This window comes from Hibiscus syriacus, unplaced genomic scaffold (assembly GCF_006381635.1).
Source record: "Hibiscus syriacus cultivar Baekdansim isolate YM2019G1 unplaced genomic scaffold, ASM638163v2 tig00110330_pilon, whole genome shotgun sequence".
Classification (NCBI taxonomy): Eukaryota; Viridiplantae; Streptophyta; class Magnoliopsida; order Malvales; family Malvaceae; genus Hibiscus; species Hibiscus syriacus.
In genome coordinates this window covers 413,873-436,362 of record NW_024062686.1, presented here as the reverse complement: position 1 = coordinate 436,362, position 22,490 = coordinate 413,873, and the positions used below count along the sequence as shown (strand labels likewise).

The 22,490-nt window shown below is 34.8% G+C and overlaps 1 protein-coding gene and 1 pseudogene across 1 annotated transcript; one reads left to right on the top strand and one right to left on the bottom strand.

The window, feature by feature from the left end:
* Positions 1–4,713: 4,713 nt before the first annotated feature.
* LOC120118912 (agamous-like MADS-box protein TM6) lies at positions 4,714–6,456 on the top strand. The gene is made up of 6 exons (XM_039138826.1): positions 4,714–5,031; positions 5,120–5,331; positions 5,431–5,527; positions 5,696–5,736; positions 5,824–5,867; positions 5,948–6,456. Exons 3-6 carry the CDS (start codon positions 5,436–5,438, stop codon positions 6,092–6,094), a joined length of 324 nt encoding a protein of 107 aa, XP_038994757.1. The 5' UTR covers positions 4,714–5,031; positions 5,120–5,331; positions 5,431–5,435; the 3' UTR covers positions 6,095–6,456.
* A 2,546-nt stretch (positions 6,457–9,002) lies between these two features.
* LOC120118949 lies at positions 9,003–17,271 on the bottom strand (annotated as a pseudogene).
* Positions 17,272–22,490: the final 5,219 nt, after the last annotated feature.

Genomic DNA, 22,490 nt, shown 5'->3' with positions numbered 1-22,490 from the left:
CATTCAGTCAGTGCATCCATAAAACATTAACCATAAATTTCAGTGTACCTCATGTTAAAACAATAAAACAATTTATTAAAATATAAGGAACACACTAGAGAAATCCCAATATTTATTAGAGGCATTTTGTAGTCATCAGTATGGATAACAGAAAACTTATGCAATTTGATCATATTCCAGGAACGAGATCCTATTGAAGAGAATCAATTTCTAACCGATCTAATCAGACATTTAGAATTGATACTTTAGAATTCCACTACGTTTCCATGTGCATCAGGAAAACGTTCAGGAACCTTTATGCATAATAATTTTAAATTCAGATTTACTGCGAGTGATTCCATTACCAAACCAATCAGGGGTATTCAGGAATATACTTTGAATTCATAGGATTTCAGCCCAATTGAACCAAATGAGGTATTAAAAATCTTTTCATTCTGCGCTACTTGTGTTTTCAAACATGACCGAAGTGATTTTAGATGAAAATATAGAATCGAAGATTCAAGTCATTTACAATCTATGACTATGGATCGTATTATCAAACAACTCGAGTTACACAACTCCCAAACTGATGCATGTCAACAAGTCAATTCATTATTCTTCCAGTGTATTCACTCTTTAATACCATAATACAGATCCATAGATCATCCCCATAATCATCGCTGAATAGATCTTCCAACGATCTTTATTTCATTTCCACGTTTTAACGATATCAAGAAATACAAATGTACTTGATTCATGGTCAATAACCCATAAGGACAATTCATCATGTAAGTTCAACAGTGCTTCCAAACTCATCCAATCACCTATTCAATCCTCAGTCATTGAGGTTACTTAGTTCATTTAGTAAGCAAATCTATCCCGATTACTTTAGAGTTTTCCAGAATAATTCAGACGTTTTTGAATTTCAAATACATGTTGTACTTCCTTTCAGTTTAATTTATTCATATAATAAAGTCATTCTGGTATTCGTGGTTGATTTGACTCACAGATACCCACTTATTAGTACTGTATGCGCTATAGAGTTGAGCTGAGCCAAGTACTTCCAGAATTATCATCGATCCAAATTTGGGAAGATGAACAAACATTCAAGTGGTGCTTATATCATTCAGGTAATGATATAGCACTAGCGTTGGTTGATCACTTAAGCTGCGTTTCATAACTTTTACTAGTAGCACAACATACATGTTTATTTGGATTTCTTAATTAATCCAAGACATTTACTTATTCTAGGTCATAAGGGTATTTTGGTCATTTTTGGTGCTCAACGTTTTTCTATTCATTTCAAAGCTTGAGTATATCCATTCATTCCTGAGCTTGGTGACATTCTTGAGTCATTTCCATTCCAGGGGTATTTTGGTCATTTTACATATCCAATGTATTTCCATCATTTCTTTACGTCCGATCTTATTATTTAATTTAATCTTATCACTTACTTCAGTCCTTTCAAACAATTCTGACCAAAGAGCACATTCGATAACTCATTCTTCAGGTATTTACTCAATTCGATAATTTCCAGGTTAAATGTCTTTTCAAATGTTACTAACAAATTTTTAGAAATTTTCCATACAAAGGTAGGATCCCAACAATCAAATCAGTAATTTATCGATTTAAAAACAAATTCTCAGGTTATTCTCTCATTCAGAGTCAACTTGGACTATTTTCAACTCTCAAAGGCATTTTCGTAATTTTGCACCCAGATACTTTTGGTATTAACTCTTAACGAAAATAAATATAGTTAAGAGATTCTATGCTTAATTGCTTACCCGAACATTCTCGGATCTTGAAATGATTGATTAACAGACTTCTAGTATCTTGCATAAACCCTATTGGGTTAAAAACCAATTATCCAACTTTTCTAAACAAACTAGCATTTCTTATGCACATCTATAGTTTTATCAGATCAATATATCCTTTCAGAGTTATTAATCAACTTTCAGGGATAATTCTTGTCATCTTACAACATAAGGGTATTTCCGTAATTTTACCCTACCAGAATATGCTCATAATTTCCCATCCAAGTACCTTTGATGAAATAAATTATATGTTACAGATCCAAGTTGATTACTTTATCACTATACACAGAACTTGTAATTTTAATTCTAACAAACAATCCATCAATTTCTTATAAAAGTCATCTGAACCATAATCAGTTACCGAATTTTTATCGTATTCGGATCGAGTGTAGAAATTAATTAACTACACATATGAGACCAATATTATCTTATTCATGCATTTACCAATATTCACATGTTCCATAAAGCATAAAGAGGTAGTAAAGTATTACCTCGATTTTTGTGTCATACTGATCGACCATTAAATTCCATTCAAACGCCCTCGATCTTGAAATCATCTTCCAATAATTCCTTAGATATATATCAACAGAAATTTCATCAAAAATAGAGCTTAATCTGAAAACGGATTGAATCAGGTTTAATCGGTGAAAAACAACTTACCGGTTTCAAATTTGGCGAAACAAACTTCGGAATCGGACTTAGGACGTCAACAAAACCCAAAATATTACTCTTGAATTCCAGCTCACCAACTTGATTTCTAGCTTCCAATCTTTTCTAACGAACACGGACAATCTATCGTACAAATACACTTCAAATAATTTCTCTCCATAAAAATAGCTTATTAGAATCTAACTAATAATTTGGGGATCCAATTGTTAAAACTAAAAACTTTAGGAGTTAATATAATTTTTAATTGCTAAAATTAGGGACTAAATCGATCTTAATAAAACCATTATGCCATAATCATAACAATATAAAAGCTAAGAGACAATGTTGAGCTTTAACAACTTGGATGGCTTACCTTGTAATTTCACCTTCTTATTTAAAACACCCCCAAACACGTGATTTGCTATTCTTCATTTCTTTCATTGGTAGCTATAGTTTGATGCGCACTTTCTTATTATTACAGGCGAGATTTGCTTGTAGCTATATGAAATGTCGTGCTCCCCTCCTGTTCGCTTGTCTCTATTCGAATTTTTAGAGCAGAAGCCATGGCTGTCTCGCATGCCATCGACTTTGCTTTGTACATGGGTTTCTCCTGAGTGATACTTGAGGAGAGAAGAAAGACAACCTCGGGTCTTAATTATTTTTGAGAACAAATGTCGAACGATGGTGATTACACTGTTGGCGGTGGTTCCTGGACGGTAAAGATGCGGTCTTGGAAGGAAACAAGCTTACCAGCGGAGCGTTTGGAGGCGAGGAGCTTGAGGAAATGGTAAGGGAAGTCGGGGTCGAAGAGTACGGAAAGAAATTCTTGGCCAACGACGCAGTGACACCTACAACGGCGATGGATGGCCAGACTCTTGAAGATACATGCGAACCTTGGTGGGGTATTTTCGGGTTTGGAGTTTACGTTTTGAGGTTGAAAGAAGATGGGCTTTGAGAGTGTAGCTGAGAGAAGCCATTTTTGAGTTAGAAGCGACGTGAGATACTGAGATGGCAAGGAGTCGTAGGCAAGGCGACGAAGAACGGGATGGCTGCGGCTGTTGGATTCTAGCCGAAAGTGAAAGCTGGAAGAAAAGGATTCCATACATCGCCATTATCATTAATTTAATACAATCTCATCCAATTTACCCACTTCTACCTACTCTATTACCTTCATTCACGTTTTTCTTTTAAAAATAAATTGTTCATTACTATAAAAGATATCTATTATTGAGTGGCCCTTAATATGCTTAATAAAATAATAATATGAAAACAATTATTTGTCAATCAAACCTTATAACATTTCACATATTTTAAACTGAAAAAATCTAACCCCATATTGGGGTGTGACAAAACCTCTTTGAAGAGGTTAGAAGACGTCTGCAGACATAAGGTCCCATCTGCGTCACGCAGACCACACGCAAACGTTAAAAGAGTTTATGTCTTCTAAAAAACAAACGGTCTGCGAAGCCCAATGTCTGCGCGTGGTATGCGCGGCACAGACATAAGAGCTTTGCAGACCTTACACAGTAAAAACAAACACCACCTTAGTGTAAGTGGATCGTAACTCGTATATTAGACCTTAGGATAAATTATTTATTTGGTCACCCACCTTTATATTTTGGTCACCAACTATTAATTTCTTTTAAATCACACCTAACGTTATATTTGATCATATTTTGATCATTTGTCGTTAAAAATTGACGTGATATTTTAATTTTCAATGTTGACGTGTCATCACCTTACGGTGTCACATTACTCTCAACAAATAATTTTTTTATTTCTTTTAAAAATAATATTTAATACATAAAAGAAAAAAAAATCATTAAGTAAATGCAGAAAACGTATACATGCAAATCCCTTTAGATTTAACAAAATAAAACAAAAAGTTTTTTACACCTACAACATCAGGGACTGATCGAGGTGAGGTGAGTGAAGTACTCGCCCCTTAACAATTTTAAATTAATATATTTTTATATCTTTTATTAATAATCGATTTGTCTTTAAAATTTTATAAATTTTCGTCCTAACATAATCTAAAGCATCACTCTAAACTTAAACACAATGTGATTGGTATTAGTGTTGAATGGAGCCGAATCCCACTTAACAGTCCCAATTACGAAGTTTAACCTGCATCATGAATGTTTTGTCAAGGTAATAGAATCTCACATGTTATCAGGCAATGTTTCCCTCGAGATGCCAATGTAACTTGGATTATTTCAACGACCATTTATAGTTATCAAACAACATACTTTTCATCCCCCCTTCCCCGATATAGATTTCTCTCCTCTTCCTCGAATCCAAGCCTATTTGTTCAATTGCCCATTAGCCTAGCTAGCTGTGCACCTCATCTCTTTCATCTGATCATTTGGTTTCTTAAAAAAAAAACACTGGGAAAAGCAAGAATGGGTCGTGGAAAGATCGAGATCAAGAAGATCGAGAACGCTACAAACAGGCAGGTTACCTATTCAAAGCGAAGGAACGGTCTTTTCAAGAAAGCTCAAGAGCTCACTGTTCTCTGTGATGCTAAGGTTTCCTTGATCATGTTCTCCAGTACTGGAAAGTTCCACGAGTTCCTTAGCCCTAATATCACGTATTATCATCTTTCACTTCCCCCTTTTTTTTCTCTCCATGAATTTAAACATACATATACATGATATGGGTTTTGTGTTTTGTATTAGGAAAAAAGGGTTTTTTGATCTATATCAAAAGACTCAGGGATTGATCTATGGAACCCACTACGAGGTTAACAAATGTCTCTGCTTTCAATGTTCAAGCTTATGGACCATTTTCTCTCTCTCTTTTAGTTGTGATTTTTTTAATGTTTTGGCAGAGAATGCAAGAAAATTACAGGAGGTTGAAGGATAAACAATAAGCTGAAAAGAGAGATCAGGTTAAGAATTTTAGGGCTTCCTGATATATACAAAACCTAGGGTTATTTATCAATAAAAATGATTGATTTTATTTATTTATTGGGGAATGGTTTTACCAGGCAGGATGGGTGGAGATTTGAATGAACTTAACATTAAGGAACTGCAAGCTCTCGAGGCTAAGATGGATTCTGCCTTGTGGCTATTCGAGAGAGAAAGGTCTGAAATTATTGGACTTTCTGCTGTACCAAAAGGGTTTATTATATTATATTATTCATCATTCTTCTGATTGATTAAAAGATTCTTCTGCTAATGTTTTTTTCAACTCAAGTTTGTGGGTTATAAATCAAGTCATGGAACTAACAAATATCAGTTGATTGTTCACAGTACTATGCCATTAAAACGCAAACAGATAAACATAGAAGAAGGTTAGTGAACCGAACTCCAAAATTAATCACATTTTGGCTTGTTTGATTCAAATTTTGGAGTTGTCGCTCAAGTTTAGACCTCTGCAGGTAAGGATTTGGAGGAAAGGCATGCAAATCTTGTGCTGAACTTGGTAAGAAACTGTTGGATCGAAACTTGATACGGAGTTTGCTTTCTTATTATCTAGTAGTGAACTTCTCTCTTCTGCTCAAGGAGACAAAGCTTGAGCGTCAGGATGGAATAGTTGAAAACGGAGGATATGAATCAGCCATGGGAGTTGCAGCCAATGGAGCCTCTAATAACTTATATGCCTCCGGCTGTACCAAACCACCAGCCTCAACTTCTTCAACACGGAACTAATGACCTGCGCCTTGCTTGATGCGGTGGTACCATAATACTAAATGCCGGTGGTAAAACAGTATGGAACCGTCTGCAACTTAGAAATATAGTTATTTTTAGAAAATAAAGCGTACGTCATAACTTCTGCAACATCCGTAAACATGATACCATCATCGTATCCAACCGAGTTTAGTACTATGGAGAGGTTCTCTGAGGACAACTTGTTCATAATTTTAGATTATATTTAGTCTACATCTCTTTTATCTGTATATATATATATATATATGTGTGTGTGTGTTGTGGAAAGTTGAATAATTTCTCGTCTGCTGGCGACTGGAAGTAGCGAGATTTTCAGTGTGCCTTGTGTCATTCTCATCTAAGATAAGCGAAGTGTGTTGTATTTGATGTAAATATAAACTTACGTGTACCTTAACTTGGTTGTATTGTATTGACATTATGATCCTTTTATATTACTCTATTGTTGGGTACTTGAAACGGGATTCCATTGTCGTTCCCGTGCTTCATAGATTGCTGATATTTAGTAGTCTTAAATGAGTCACTTGCCATCATTCTATCTTGATAAGCTTGAAACAAATATGGGGTTTAGATGACTTGCTAGTAGTATGTTGCAATGATGGTGCATAAGGATGGTTCGCACCAAATATGGGGTTTAGATTGACTATAGAATGTTGTTTATTAAGGCTCTCCACTATTAAAAATTATAAAATAATTCTTCGACTATAGAAAGTTACTTTTTTTGAGTCCCCAGACAAATAAAAGTTACAAAATAGTTACTCGACTATTTTTTATGTTACACACTAGTCGTTTTCCGTTAAAGAATTAACAGCAGTTTGAGATGTACATTAACTTGTTGACAGAGATATGATAAAATATAATCTCATAATCTCAAATGACTATCATATCTTAGTCAACATGCTAACGTCCAACTCAGACGAGTGTTTTTTTAACAAAACAAGGAGAATTGGATATAATGAATAGTCGAGTGATCATGTTGTAACTTTTAATAGTCAAGGGACTCAATAAATCAACTCTTTATAGTCAATGGATCATTTTATAACTTTTAATAGTCAAGAGACTCAATAAAATAATATCCTATAATTAAGGGACTATTTGTATACTTTTACCCTAATAGAAAAGAAAGTACCCGAACATCTCTCTCATAATTGTGGGGGTGGTAATTAATTAACCTCTCATCACTTCCATCCACTTTCATCACAATAAATTATGGTATGGAACAAGGAGATGGGAAATCGGCTTCTCCTGTTTTAATTTTAGGATGTTTATATATACGTTCTCCTCCCAAACTCTCAAATAAAGCTAAAATGTATTTTTGTCATGCTCATCCCTTTTTTCTTTTCTATGGACATTGGTCTGGTTAAGTCGAGTCGAATTTTCAGTCTACTTAACTTATTTTAAAAATTGTAAACCCTCTACTCTTCCAGAAAAATATACACTTTTCATCCAAATCCGAGCAAGACCCAAAATAACATATTTATTAAAAATAATATTATTAAAATATTATTTTATTAAATAAAAAATAGATTTAATTAAAAGAAAATAATATATAGAGGGATATCATTATAACTATTACTAAATATATAAGTTAAAATTATAATTTTTTGGGGTTAGGATAAGTCGAATATTTTTCACCCTAAACTCGAACCTGACCCAACTTGAACATAACCTTAAAAAACATAACTCGATTGGACCGGAACCCATCGGATTCGAGTTCCATATCCATCCCTAATTAAACCTACGACTTAGAGAAAAGAGAAATGTTAACTAAAAACCTTTCACAGCAATGCTGCTGCTACTTTCAGCTCAGCTTAGCTACAGCTAAAAACTTGAAATGACACAGTTTTATAATTTTATTCAAAGCTTATGATGAGGTTCACATCCTCTACCTTCCCTGAAAATTGAGGGACAATAGAAAATAATCTAATCTTTGGGGGTTGTTTGGGAATGTTTGTCGAAGTGCTTCAGTCCAAAATTTCGTTTGAAACGCCAAAATTTATATTTAAAACGTGATTATTTACTTAGACCAAGAAACTAAAAAACCCGATGTTTTTGCGTTGGAAAAAGCTGTTGAATTTAATTGAACATATAACTTTAACTTTATTAAATTATTATAAAATTAACAGATATTAATTTATTTTAACATTAAATAAATAATTAATTCTAAGATAACTACATGTATACTCATTAAATTATAAGATGAGTCATATTTGAACACTAAATAAAAAATGATTTTAATCAAGTCACTTGATTATTTAAATTTAACATTTTTTATATTGTTATCCTTTGAAGTTCCGAGTTCGAGCACTGTATATATAGAAGTATGACTTCATTTTCAAATGGTTAAAAATTTTAAACATATTATCTTGTATTCATCTCGATTTATAAAAGAACATTAACTTTTAACAAGGTGACTGATATTTTTATTAAATGAATTTAATATCATCTAATAAGATGTTGGCATGTGCCACAATCTTATTTTTAATTATTATCTTATTGGAGGATTATTGAATTATTTTTAATTAAATTTAAGTCAAATTGATAATATGTATAAGTAATAATAACCAAATAAATAATCATATAATTTTATTTAACTGTGTCACAACAAAAAGTTAACGGTCAATGACATAATTATCATTTAAACATTAATGACATGATTAGGAATTTCTTTTTAATTCAATGGTCAAAATAAAACTTACCCTGTAATTTAATAATTATACATGTAATTTACCCTTGTTTCTTCATATACATAAATTGATACTACATTTTTTTGTTACCCTCCCTGTTTTCCCGAAACTTTACCCTAATTAATTCGGATTTATTTGTGCCGCACACCTGACTATCAAAGTGTATATATCTCAGGTCTATCAAAGGGTAAGCTATATACCCAGAGAAGAATAATAATTATCATAATATGTTTTATCGTCGGCTTGAATGTGCTGTTACAGCTTACAAGTTAAATTGAGAAGGTCAAATTACTATTACAACAATGAATACAGAATTAAATGCCACAATTGTTATGGTAAACTAGTACTCATTCAGGGGTGCCAATAACTACATGATGCTCCCCGGTTGCAATAACCGCTCTCGTAAAACTTACAGATCCGCTGTCCTTTGGGCGGAGATCTGAAAGAACCAACTGTTCGGAGGGCCACCACTGTACGATGAGTGCTTATTCCATGGGGGCCTGCCTCTAACAAAACTTGAATCTCTGCCATGAAGATCACGGCCTCTTGGATCAACATGCCTCTGTTGGTCCCTAGGATCAGCATGTCTATGTTGGCCTCTAGGATCAGCATGTCTCTGTAGGTCCCGTGGATCAGCATGTCTGTGTACATCCCTTGGATCAACATGTCTCTGTAGTCCCGGGATCAGCATGTCTCTGTTGGTCCCTGGGATCAGCATTTCTCTGTTGGTCCCTGGGGTTGCATTCCTCTGTTGATCCCTGGGATCAACATACCTCTGGTGGCTTCCCAAATAGGCTGGATTTCCTGTCGAAGTGCTTGAATGGATGCTGCTGCCATTTTCCTGAATCACTCCGTGACCCGTCCCCAACTAAGTTTGTAGTTTCTTGACCTAAACCTTCCCAATGAAAATTTGCATTTCCTTGAACTGCTCCCCAATTGGTGCTAGTATTTCTGGCCCCGCTCTCCACGCATCACTCACAGTAGCCAAGCCCCAAGTTGTTACTGGGGTGCAGGAGGCTGCAGGTCTGAACCAGCTTCGTATTGGTTACCGAGATATCGCAGGGCCTTGTATCTTCATCCATTTCGCACTCGTGGAAGAATGTCCGCCGGAACTCTTTTGAACGTCTCAGACTTAGTGATCCCAAATAGCTCATTGGTCAAAGCCAACAGAGATGGCATTTGTAATCATTCGTTGAACTCAAAGCATCACTTTTTCCTGGATCAGGTGCAGGGCTAAGTCCTCCCACAGGACTAAAACAATCAGGTTCGGAACCTTGAGCCAAGTCCCCATCACAACGCAAAATTGATGTAGGTGAAGCCAGCCATTAAGTGACTCCATTGCTTCAACTTCGGCCAAGAGATCTGAAACTGATTCATCGCCCAAAGAATACTCATTAGGTTCTGGAACAATTGGATCCCATCTAGATTCATTATTGCAGGATCTGCAGGAGAAGAATGCGTTAATTGGCCACTTCCTGAAGCAGGAGTAGCAGCATGATCATTTCCCAAGTCGATTGGTTTCATAGTAGACTTGGGAACAAAATCAGGTTCCACTTCCCTGTAGTAGGTCTTGCTGGATTGGAAGAATATCCTCTCCATTCACCAGCTACTCCAGGAAGCTGTGGTCCATTACCCACTATACTCGAAGTAGTGCTCCAGCTAGGACCTGAATCCAGATGAGCAACATTTGGAGAAAGGGATGTTTGCTTTTAGCAGCCTGACCTTTTGACTCTTCTTGGTTCAACTTTGACGTTGTGGTAGGAAGATCTGGGAAATCAATATTCTGATTGTGCTCTGACACTTCAAGAGCCCTAGCAAGATAAAGAAGACCAGAGTTGGAATCCCACCCATTTGAAGCATTATTCAAAGTGGAGCTCTCCAGCATTGCCCAGAAGATTTGCCTGAATTTCCCTCATTATCTTGCTTAACATTTCCATCAATAATTTGACCTTCGATCTTGTTCAAACTCACATTCATGTCGATCGAACCACATCCCATCTTTCGAACCCATGACCTTTGCCAACTTGAGGAGACTGAGCTTCACATGGTTTCACAGATAATGTAGATGTGGGAAGTGAACTACTAACCTGGGGCTGGCCAGGGAAGTAACTATCACCCTTCATGGAGTCCCACTGTGGTAAAGGACTTCCAGCCTCTGTTGCATTCAAATTTATAATATCAACAGAAGCATACAAATAGAATCGAGAGCCCACTTCTTTGCTCTTTTCAGAGTCATTTTTACAGCGACAATGATCACTTGTATCATTCTGCATTGGGTTCAAGCTTCCCTTGACTGGTTTACTTTCCATCTGTTCTCCTTAGAAACCCTACTCTCCTTAACATCTATATCCCTGTTCTGAAACCCATCCTCCGATGCAATACTTACATCCTTAGTTGGCATGACATTATTATGAAACAATTGATGTGCTTGGCTGTACCGCCCAACCAAAGCATCAGTTAACAAAACAGAGTCCCCTTGCTTTTCACTTACCCTCCATATTCTCAAATTAGGAGGGAAATGACCACTACTGCTCCATACACGTAACATTGCCATGGCAAATGGCCCTTGAATTTTCCCAAGTGGTCTTGATAGTGCCATATTTTATCTGTATCAAAATTATTTATAGATAGCTCCATTCCTGTAGAATGCATGGAAAGAAACAAGTCTAGTTAGCACAAAAGATACATAAAAAAGGTACATATGCATACGAACATACACATATACGCATCCGTACCTGCCTGCCTATACATGCATATCTATATGGCCAATACCAAATGATTAAGACCATAGGAAAACAACAATACAAAAGTTCTACGTCTAAAAAAGTGCATGCTACCTTTTCTCTTCTCATCCAATTTCCATAAACTTCCTCAGACTTGCAAAATAGATCCTTATTTGGGTCACTGTGTTGTCAGATTTCATGCAGTCTACGATGTCGTTCATCAGGTGAGTTCAGAAGCTGAAATCAGCCTTGAAATAGTGCATCAGGCAATAGCTAGGGTAGGTAGCAGCATATTCAACCAAACAGAGAGACACCAAATTGATTTCATCGGAAAGCATACACAAGAACTATGGAAAGTGCTTTGCATTCACCGATCTGGCTAAAAGTATGATCCTAAATAAAGAATAAAGAGCAAGACAGGCTTAAAATAAATTAGTTATTGCTAGTTGTACGCCGGTGGCATAAGTTAGAACATCGGTATAGTAGAGAATATAAGGGTACAGAGAAGCTTATAGGTCAGTATTGTAACAACAAAAAGGATATTCTTTTGTGTCCCCCTTCTGACTTGCTTGCTCACAAAGATTTTTAACTCTCAAATCTCCGAGCCCAACCACTGGTAAAAAATTTAGAGCAAATGGAAAAACACCTTCAGAAAGTTCTTTAAGGGGAAATAAAAAACTGCAACTATATATGAATACAACACCCTATCCCTTAAAATTAACTACGCAGTAATTAGGGGTGAGCATTTGATCACGTCAAGAAAAAAATTTCGAGTTATTCGAGTTGACGAGTCGTTTTTACAGCTCGAACTTAACTTGAAATTTTTTCGAATCAAATAAAGTTTAAGAAATTCGAGTCGAGTTATTCATGTTTCTATACTAATTTTATTATAATTATTTATAGTATTATGACAATGATTTGTTCTATTTTTGACTTTATCTAACCATATATTTATCTATATATATATATATATATATATATATATATATTCTTTCATATTATACTGTTATTTAATATATCAAATACAATATAAATTATGAAATATATTCATAATATTATATTAAAGAAAGTATTTTAAGGGTAAAATATTTGAGAGAGTATAAATGAGTCAAGGAATTGATGAAAAGAAAGAATTTGCAAACAATTGTAGTCAAATACCAAATTAAGTAAAATGCAAAGGGACTAAATAAAAAAAGTACATCTTTAGTAAAACAAATAACAATTGTAGTTACATAGGTATTCTATTATGGTATATGAGCATGTGGTTTAAATTTGATAAAAAAAACGAACTTAAAATAAATGACAATTGAAGAAATAAGGAGAATATTAAAAATTGAAGGACTAAATTGAAAAATAAAAAATTGTTATCAAAAGAGGAATTGAAAGTACAATGTATTCTACTATGGTTTAGGAGCATGTGGCTCAAATTTGGTAAAAAACAGACTTAAAATAAATGACGAATTGAAGAAATAAGGAGATTATGAAAAATTGAAGGAATAAATTGAAAAATTAAAATTGTTATCAAAAAGAGGAATTGAAAGTACACATGCATTCTACTATGGTTTAAGAGCAAGGTTCAAATTTGGTAAAAAAGACTTAAATGAAGGAGGAATTGAAGAAATAATGAAATCAGGGACTAAATCGTAAAACTGTCAAAATACTGTCAAAGTTTTGATTTTTCGAGTAACTCGAAAATTTAAAATTTCAACTCGACTCGAACTCGAAAACCGAATTTCTAATTCGAGTTGACTCGAATAACTTGAAATTGAAAAAAAAATCAAAATTTCAAGTCGAGTCGAGTTTTGCTCACCCATAGCAGTAATATCCTCAGTCATTAGAAACTTCAAACCTTAGGAACTTACATCATCTACCCTAACTGCTTGAAGTGCCATTGCTTTCCTGAATCTCACCCTACAACAAAGCATAAAACTCCTTTCAAATGACACAACAAACATCATGGCCGAAAGTAAAATCGAACATAACACATTTACCACAGTAAACCATTTGATCTGTCCACTTCTTATTATACTCTGGCGTAGTTCTTGGCACTCATCCTGAATTTTAAAATATATATAAAAATCATAGTGAAACTAGAGTATCTCGTTGAAGAAGGTAAAGTTATGGCATAATACAAGACGGCCCACCGCCAGCCTAAGTAAGAATGTATATAAATGATAACCATGCAGTTGAAGAGACAAGTCAATGGTAAATCATTAATATATTTATGGCGTATTTTCTTTCCAAATTTGTTCTTCCAGCCTATCCACACAAGCCATCAATTAGCCTCAATTTACTCATTGACCTCCTCCATTAAACCCTCAAGTATTTTAAACCTTTCTTTTTACTAATTAAGCTGTTTTCCCCAATTAAAATTTGAACCTATAAAACCTAACTCCTCATCCCTTTTGTCTCAATATTTTTTTTTGATAGGAATAGGATGTCTCATTTAAAACCTCCTTCTAAGTAGTCCATTGCCGTAAGGCAAGAACCCTCTAGAAAAAGGAGGAAAAGAGAACATCAATTTATTAAAAATGAAACACTTACAAAAATAACATACAGAAGAAAACACACTCCTACAAAAATACTTAAGACAAGAAACACTCCTACAATACCTCACCACATAGAAAACACACTCCAACTAAATACCAAAGACTAAAACACTCAGCCAATACCCTCCTTAGCCAGCTTATCCGCTCACAGTTACAACACCTAGGGATCCACCTGATAACGATCTGATTTCGAGAAACAGCAGACACTATCTCCTTCACAAAAATAGATAGGTACAAAGGGACAGAACCTTTTGTCTCAATATGTCGATAAAAGCATGAAGTTATGCACATAAGGCTTCCTTACAGGCCCTTTTATTATAAATGCAGGACTGAAAATGGAAAGTTTCTGCTTTGCAAACAACATAGGAATCTTAAAAAGTAAACGGAAGCAAATAAAGAAGTAACACAATAAAAGTGAAAATATGAATTGAGAGTATAATTGGGCACCTCAGAAAATTCCTGATTTGAAATTTCATCAATCGAAACCACCTCCTTTTTGTCTAAATTTAATATCTCAACCATGATATCAATTGTCTTCTCACCAATTTTATATGGTTCAGCCACCTTGCTGGTACCTGCAAACAATCAAGTCATTAGTGAATGTCTATTATAAAACAACTCAAAATGAATTAGAGGAGCATTGGCTATATAAGTTAATACCTACTACTTGGACAAGCCTATACATATCTTGCTTCTGATCACTACCGCTAAGTCTTATCCTTACAAAGGAACCAACAACTTTGTCATTAAATTTGTCAACATCATCAATTAAGTTCTCCATCAAATTACGCCTCAAGTATATCAATTTCATATTGTGAACATCAATAGCAGCAAATTCATCTGGATTTTCCTTTTGTCCTTTCTCATCAACCTTACTATGGTTTTCACATCTCTTATCATTGGCAATTATAGGTGAACCGTCACTGTTTCCAAGAACAGCCAACTGGGTAGCAACAAGTTCGGAATATTCGCTAATGGTATTAGTGGGCCTCAAATGATCTTTTGTAGTTCCCATTTTTTCTGCTTCTACAGGTTCAACTTTGGTCAAAAATGTCTGTTGCGTCAATGTTTTTCTTCTCTTGGAGAAACTAGCCCCTAGGTCTCCAAAAGACTTCTCTTGGATAGCATTTTCTTTCCACAGATTTTTAGCTTTAGTAAGCTCATCTAAAGTTAGAGATAGCTTCTCTTTCAAGCAAACCCAATAGACCTTGAAAAGATACTCCCAACTAGTTGGATCATCGAAATCCACTTGCACCTTCACAGTATAAATTACAATAGTTACCAAAGGAGAAGCACGAGTACCGGTAAAAATAGAAGAGCAAATAAAAACTGAGATATTCTAAAAGAAATTAATTGTACAAGGCTTAGCTAACCATACCATTTCCTTATTTCCTAATGAGCTGTTTTCAATCAGCATTATAGTTTTCAAGCAAATTCCACAAAATCCTTTATTTCCTCTTACATTCACGTAATCTGCACCTTTAGTGCAATTCTTGCACAAAGAATACGGACAAGTATAGCACATATAATATGAAGCCTTCTGACATGTGCTACATATATGCCACCCTGAAATGCCCAACAAATAGAAAACAAACAAAAAAATGAAACCAACAACTTAAACATTGTAAGTTACTAATAAATGGGATAACAATATAAGCATGATAACTAATCGAGAAGCAAAAGTCCAATAAGACAGATATGGAAGCTACCATCAATATGCACATGGAAAAAGTATAAAACTACAATTGAGATTAAAAAAGGTAAATCATCTAACAGCAAATCAAGATGGAAGAATCCAAGTCAGTGAAAACGTGAAAAATACCATTTTAGGCCCCATGTCAATGGCACAATATCAAATCATAATTGAGGAAAATAAGAATCCATAACTAACTGACATCCAAGCCAATGACAAACATTGAAAACTACCATTTGACTCGCACGTGGCAACACTACGACAGATAGGAAAAGGCGGAGATGAAACTAGATAACACTAACGTACTTCACACTTCCCATCACTTACATTAATTAAATTGAAACAAAAGCGACAGATTTATAAGAACTAATCAAAATCCAACATTAAATTGAAACAAAAGCGACAATATTTATAAGAACTAATCAAATCCAACATACCACAGTTCCATCTTGCCTTTGATTTAAAGAATGCTTCATCCCTTTTGATGCAGGCCGGATGGTATGCCTTGGACAGCAGCTGCACGTAAATCCCATACAATTAACCATGTAAACAACACAATGGAAACATATGCCAAACTATACCAACGAAAATTAAAATTAAACCAGCATTCATTGTCAAAAGAAGAAGAACACTAAGTACAATATACGAACTATTTGTATCATAAATTAATCAAAAGATCAGCGGCAACGGCATAGAACTTCCATATTGAACTGAAACTAACTGCAGTTAACTTCCCTAAATAAAATCTCATATAAGCTCAATTGAGCGGAAAGTTAATAAATTTCAGATTAACTTAGCAAAACCTTGAAGTTCAATCAAACAATAACTCTAGAATTCACCTTATTATTGGACAACTAACTAAAAACTTCCTTTCATTTCATACATTTTCTGCTCAACCAAACAGAAATAAGAACCCAGAATTTCCGGAAACTCACTGCCGATCGCAAAGCACGAGACTCCCGCCATCGAAGCAAATAAAACAAACATCTTCTTCCTCCTTCTTCCTCCGAGCTGGCGCCGGCGCTGATGGAGACATGATTTTCGCCTGATTCTTCGGCGGCCTCCCCCGCCTCCGCTTTCCCGAGTTCATCTCAACAACTTTGACTCCATTTTCCGATCCCATCAGTGCCGTAGCACTACCATCTCCACTAAGCACCGCGCCAATGTTTACCCTTAGATGCGAATCATCCGTCTGCGGAGTATTCTGGCAGTGATCGACGCTCATTAGCTCTACTCCTTGAGAAGGATCACGACTGAAACCAGTAGCGCTGCTATTGTCTTCTTTAGGAGGTTCAGACAGACACGTGATGGATTGAACTTCTTGTTGTTGAGAATTTTCCATCAAAACATATTAAAACGCAGACAAAAATGCTGTGTCTATGTTAATTTATTTGAAAATCAAACTTGGGAAAGGGAAAGAAAAAAAATAATAGAAAACCCTAGGAATGTAATTGAAGGATGATGGGGAGAACCGAAGAAGTGGACATGGACTGCGAAGAGATGTGACAATGCATCGTTTGGGGGAAATTGTTTAATCGACTTTAAAATGCCTTTTTAATAACCCTCGTCTTTCAAACATAATAATTTCGTATTTATTTTCAGTATTTCTATTTTTTCTTACTTTTTAGTGTAATTTTTTTATGTTTGTACTTTAATCATTAAAATTGAAACAAATTCAAATATTTAATGTATAATTAGGGACGGAGATGGGCCGAGTTTTTGGTCCACCTAACTCGAGAATAAGGAAGCCTTCATTTGAGATTCGACCCGATCAAAACAAGGTTTCACCTGACCGACCCGACCCGAATATATGACTTAGAAACCCGACCCGAAATAATAAAAAAATTATTTTTATTCAATAAAAAAATGACTTAATTGAAAAAATTTATATATAGAGGGGTATTTAGGGATGGCAATGGGTCGGGTCGGGTCGGGTTTTTGGGCCACCCGACCCGACCCGAGAAGAAAGGGTTTTTCACCCGTGACCCGACTCGACCCGACGAAATTAAAGTTTCACCCGACCTGACCCGAATATATGATTTAGAAACCCGACCCGACCCGACCCGAAATAATAATAATTTTTTTTTATTCAATGAAACCAATGACTTAATTGAAAAAAATTATATATGGAGGGACATTATTGTAATTATCCCTAATATATAGGATAAAATTATATATATTTCGGGTCGGGTCGGGTCGGATTTTTTTCACCCGAAAACCGCCCGACCCGAACAGTACATTTAAAAAAAAACCCGACCCGACCCGAAACCCGAATTTTTTTGAAAAAAATCCGACCAGATCGGGTCGGGTCGGATCGGAATCAGTCGGATTCGGGTTGAGTTGCCATCCCTAGGGGTATTATTATAATTATTCATAAATATTTAAGGTAAAATTATATATCTTTTCGGGTCGGGTCGGGTATTTTTCACCCTAAACTCGAACCCTACCCGACCCGAATATCATACTTAAAAAAATCTGATCAAACCCGATCCGAATCTAATTTTTTTTTAAAAAAAATCCGATCGGGTAAGGTTCAGGTTGGGTGTCCATCCCTATCTGTAACCAAGGCATGAAATTAATTTTTAAACCACATTTGTATTTAATTTATTAATTAAATAATTTAGATTAAGAATTATTGAGCTCTATTATAAAAGTAATCTTTCTAATTTAATTATTCCATTACGACGTTATAATTCATTGAATTTTGTGATATTTCTTAATAGATATTATGTCTCATTCCACTAAATATATATAGAGTCAAAATTGAGCAATGAGGGGATAAGTTGTTAAACTTTAAATTAAATAGATCTTAAAAAACTCATTAAATCATGAAAATAAGAGATTAAAGATTTAATTTTACTAAATTTAAAATTCAAATGTCTTAAAAATAATAAAAGGGTAAACTATACCAATGACCACCTAATTATAGCTCCTTTTCATTTTGACCATCATTTTTGAATTTTTGTCAATCAGATCACCCAACTATTTAAATGTATTCATTCAGATCACTTACCGTTAACATCTAACGGGAGTGATGATGTGGCAGTTAATAAGATTGGTAAAATTACACATTTGCTCCTCAATGTTTATACATTTCAATTTAATAAATTTAATCTCCAATTAGATGGTGACACAGATTGGATGATATTTTATCAATTTTAATTATTTATTTTATTTTATTTTACATCCAATCAGATGGTGACACATATCACCGCCTTATTTGGTAAGCAAAACAATTGAAAATTAAATCTGCTTTCAAGGAGGATCGAACCTTCAAACTACAGCATATTAAGGCAGGGAATTTAAGAGAGAATACAAGCACTTCAATCCTTAAATCAAATTTTAAAAACTATAATAAATTTATTATTTTTATCTCATTAAAACCCAGAATCTGACTATGAATCTTCTCTACTCTCTCATCATTTGTTACGACGAATCGATTTTTTTTTTTTTGCGAATCAATTAATTTCTACATAAAATTCTTTCAAATTTTCCTCTTTATTTCAACAACTACCTCAACTTCAAGCTTCATTTGTTTTGATATTTGACACTCGGTTTGCCACTATTTAAGGCGTTACCACTTTCTTTTGCTTTAAAATTAAGTTTTGCAGTTTGAGTACAGATTTCCATTTTTCTAGGATTTTGAATTTTGTTTTTTTTTTAGTCTTGGGATGTGATGTGGATAGTAGAGGAAGGTATCCACCGGGAATCGGCGTTGGCCGGGGCGGCGGACTGAATGCAAACCCTAGCTTTCATTCCAGGCCGCCCCAACAACAGTACCTGCAGAGGAATTTTGTGCAGAATCACCACCACTTTCAACAACAACAGCATCAGTAGTGGCTCATGCGGAACCAGTTGCTGGCGGAAATGACTTAAGGCTTAATTTTATTAATTTTAAAACTGAAACTATCTCGGAAATAATTATATCAAAAATTTTGAGAGAGACAAAATTACAATAGACAAAATTACAATAGTTTCAAAAATTCCAATGGCCTAAAATGCAATTAGACCATAGAAAGTTAGGGGCAATTGCCCCTCCAGCTTATAACGTGGGTCCGTCCTTGTCAATAAACCAACTAATCGTTAGTGATTAAAAATTACTATGTTATTGATAAAATTAATTTTTTATTAAGCTAAAATAATTATAAAATAATATTTATTTTAAATACTCTTGTCACTAAATATTAGACAATCATTAAAATTAACTATTTTTTTATAAAAGTATATTAACTATTGTTTTTATTACAAAATATATTAATTATTATATTTATTACAAAAAATATGTATATATAAGACTTAATACACTTTTAAGTGCGTAAATTAAATTTCAAATTGATTTTTCTTACTAACACAAGTATTGCTAAAATTAACTAGAAGCAACAATATCATCTTAAAGGATAGTTAAGAGTTCGATTGGGTGTTCTAAGAATTTGAGTTCACCAATGGCGTTACCACGACTCAAAGTAAGCAATTTATCAGTTGCAACATTTTGTTAATGACATATATGTCGAACCCAATGCCGTGGCTAGGTTGTTGGAGGCCCTCTATGCAAATTCTTATAAAAATATCCTTAGATCTCGAACTTATTTTTCTAAAATAATAAATGACTAATTTCATTAACTTAAAAAATAGGGGCCCACTTACATTGTTTTTCTCAAAAAGTAATTTTATTTGTTAACGAGATTTAAATTTAGGATCAACAAAGTCATTGGCACAAGGATCTAACAACTAATCTATACTTATTTTTCTGGTTTTTAATGACAACAACTGATAGATATACTCTATTTCGGGGCTCTTGTTTTTTTAGGCCCTGCGCCATCGCGCATTATGCGTTGGTTCAGCCACGCCCGTGGACTTGAACCTTTATCGTCTAATCTCGATCTCAGAGGTCTGAAATAGTAGCAAGCAAGGTGCTATCCGCTAAAGCTCTCGACGACTTATAGCAAATCTTAGAAGTCTCCATGTTATCGGTTTCCAACTTAACCTGTCGAACACCTAATCTCCAAGCATGGGACAAAATATCGTGAATTGCGCGCCCATAACTTCGCAACTAGGACTGAGCATTTTCCCACGCTCCGAGTGAATCGGAAGATCCAATCCCCTTCGAATTAAGTAACAATCCACCTAGGGTTTCAAATCGCGGTCGTGGTCGTGTTTTCGGTTATTTCAGATTTACCGTGATTGCGGCCGTCGCGGACGCTATTGCGGCCGTCGCGAGTAACTCGGACAACGGCGAAACCGCTATATCGCGGCCGAAATCGCGGTCGCGAACCGTTTTTTAAAATCCTGAATCCACCAGCGGAGGCCATGTTATCCTTTTGACGAACTGCTTCATCCGAGTTCGTTTTAATCCAGCCATTTTCAGGTCATCTCTATTCTAACCGGACAACAGGTAAGTCATGATTCATAATTGTTATATATACATATATACTTTTATAATAAATAATTATAATATTTTCTATTCTATAAAAATATTTTTGGGCTATTTAATCTTTTTGATCCATTGCATTCCTCAGTTTTAAGTTGCTTTTTTAATTGACACTTATTTAAATAAATTTAAATAAATAGAAGGATCATAATTTAAATATATTTTCGAAGTTCGTAATTCCCAATATTTAAACAACATATAATCGTTTACAAAAATCTTACTGTCATAAATATTTAAACAACATATATTTAAATAAATTTAAATAAATAGAAGGATCATTGAATATTTTTGCTTACTGTCATGTCATGTTTTAGTAATTTGGCGAGGGGAACTCTTTAATGTGGAATTTGGATAGTCGCAATATCTGTACAGTATTGCCTCAATTACAATTGTTTCCATGATTTAGCTGTAAAAGACTGTATGCAGAGTAACTATGTAGTTAGTCCCAACAAGTATAACATTGATGCCAACCTTATTATGTATTTGTGCGCAGGAGGTCTAAAGCTTGATATTGTAATAAGTTTTCCAGATCACGGCTTCCATCTCCGTTTTGACCCTTGGTCTCAGGTTTTATTTTCAGTTTGCGCTCACACACATCATTATAGACCCTTTTTTTATTTTATTTTTCCTTCAACTTGATTTCCTTATTTTTATTTGTTTTGATTTTGGATTCTGTGCTAGAGGTTACGCCTTATTGAAATTTTTGATATCAAACGTCTCCAAATGCACTATGCCACTTCTTTGATAGGTTAAAGTTAAGCCCCTAAGGTTTATTTCCAAATTTCAAAATTGTATGTTTTGATGGTGAACATGGTTTTTCTTCTGGTTTTGTCTCTGAGTCTGCAGTTTCTTGTCCTGTTATTTTGTAGGGTCTTTCATTTGCTTTTCCTATTCCAAGTCAATATTCAGATTGCTGTCGTGATGGAGAAGGTTTTTATTTGTTTATCCTGATTACATGTCACACCTACTCTTCAACTGTCAACTTCTAATTAATTTTGTTCTTTTACTTGCAGCGGAATTGCCTTTGGAATTTCCTGTTGGAACTACCCCAGTTACCTGCCGTGTATCCATCTATGATAGTTCTGCAGGCAAAAAAGTTGGCATTGGATCCTTAATGGATAAGGCGTCTGCTCCTCCATTACCAACTGGAAGCCTTTACATGGAAGAGGTGCATGCCAAGGTTTGACTTCTACCTTCCTTAGTCCTGTTGTTAACGAGTCATCTATCTCATTTTGGTGCCTCAATACCTTTCTATTTTCCATCCTTCTAGAGTCAATTTTTGGATTATGTCTGTTGAAAAG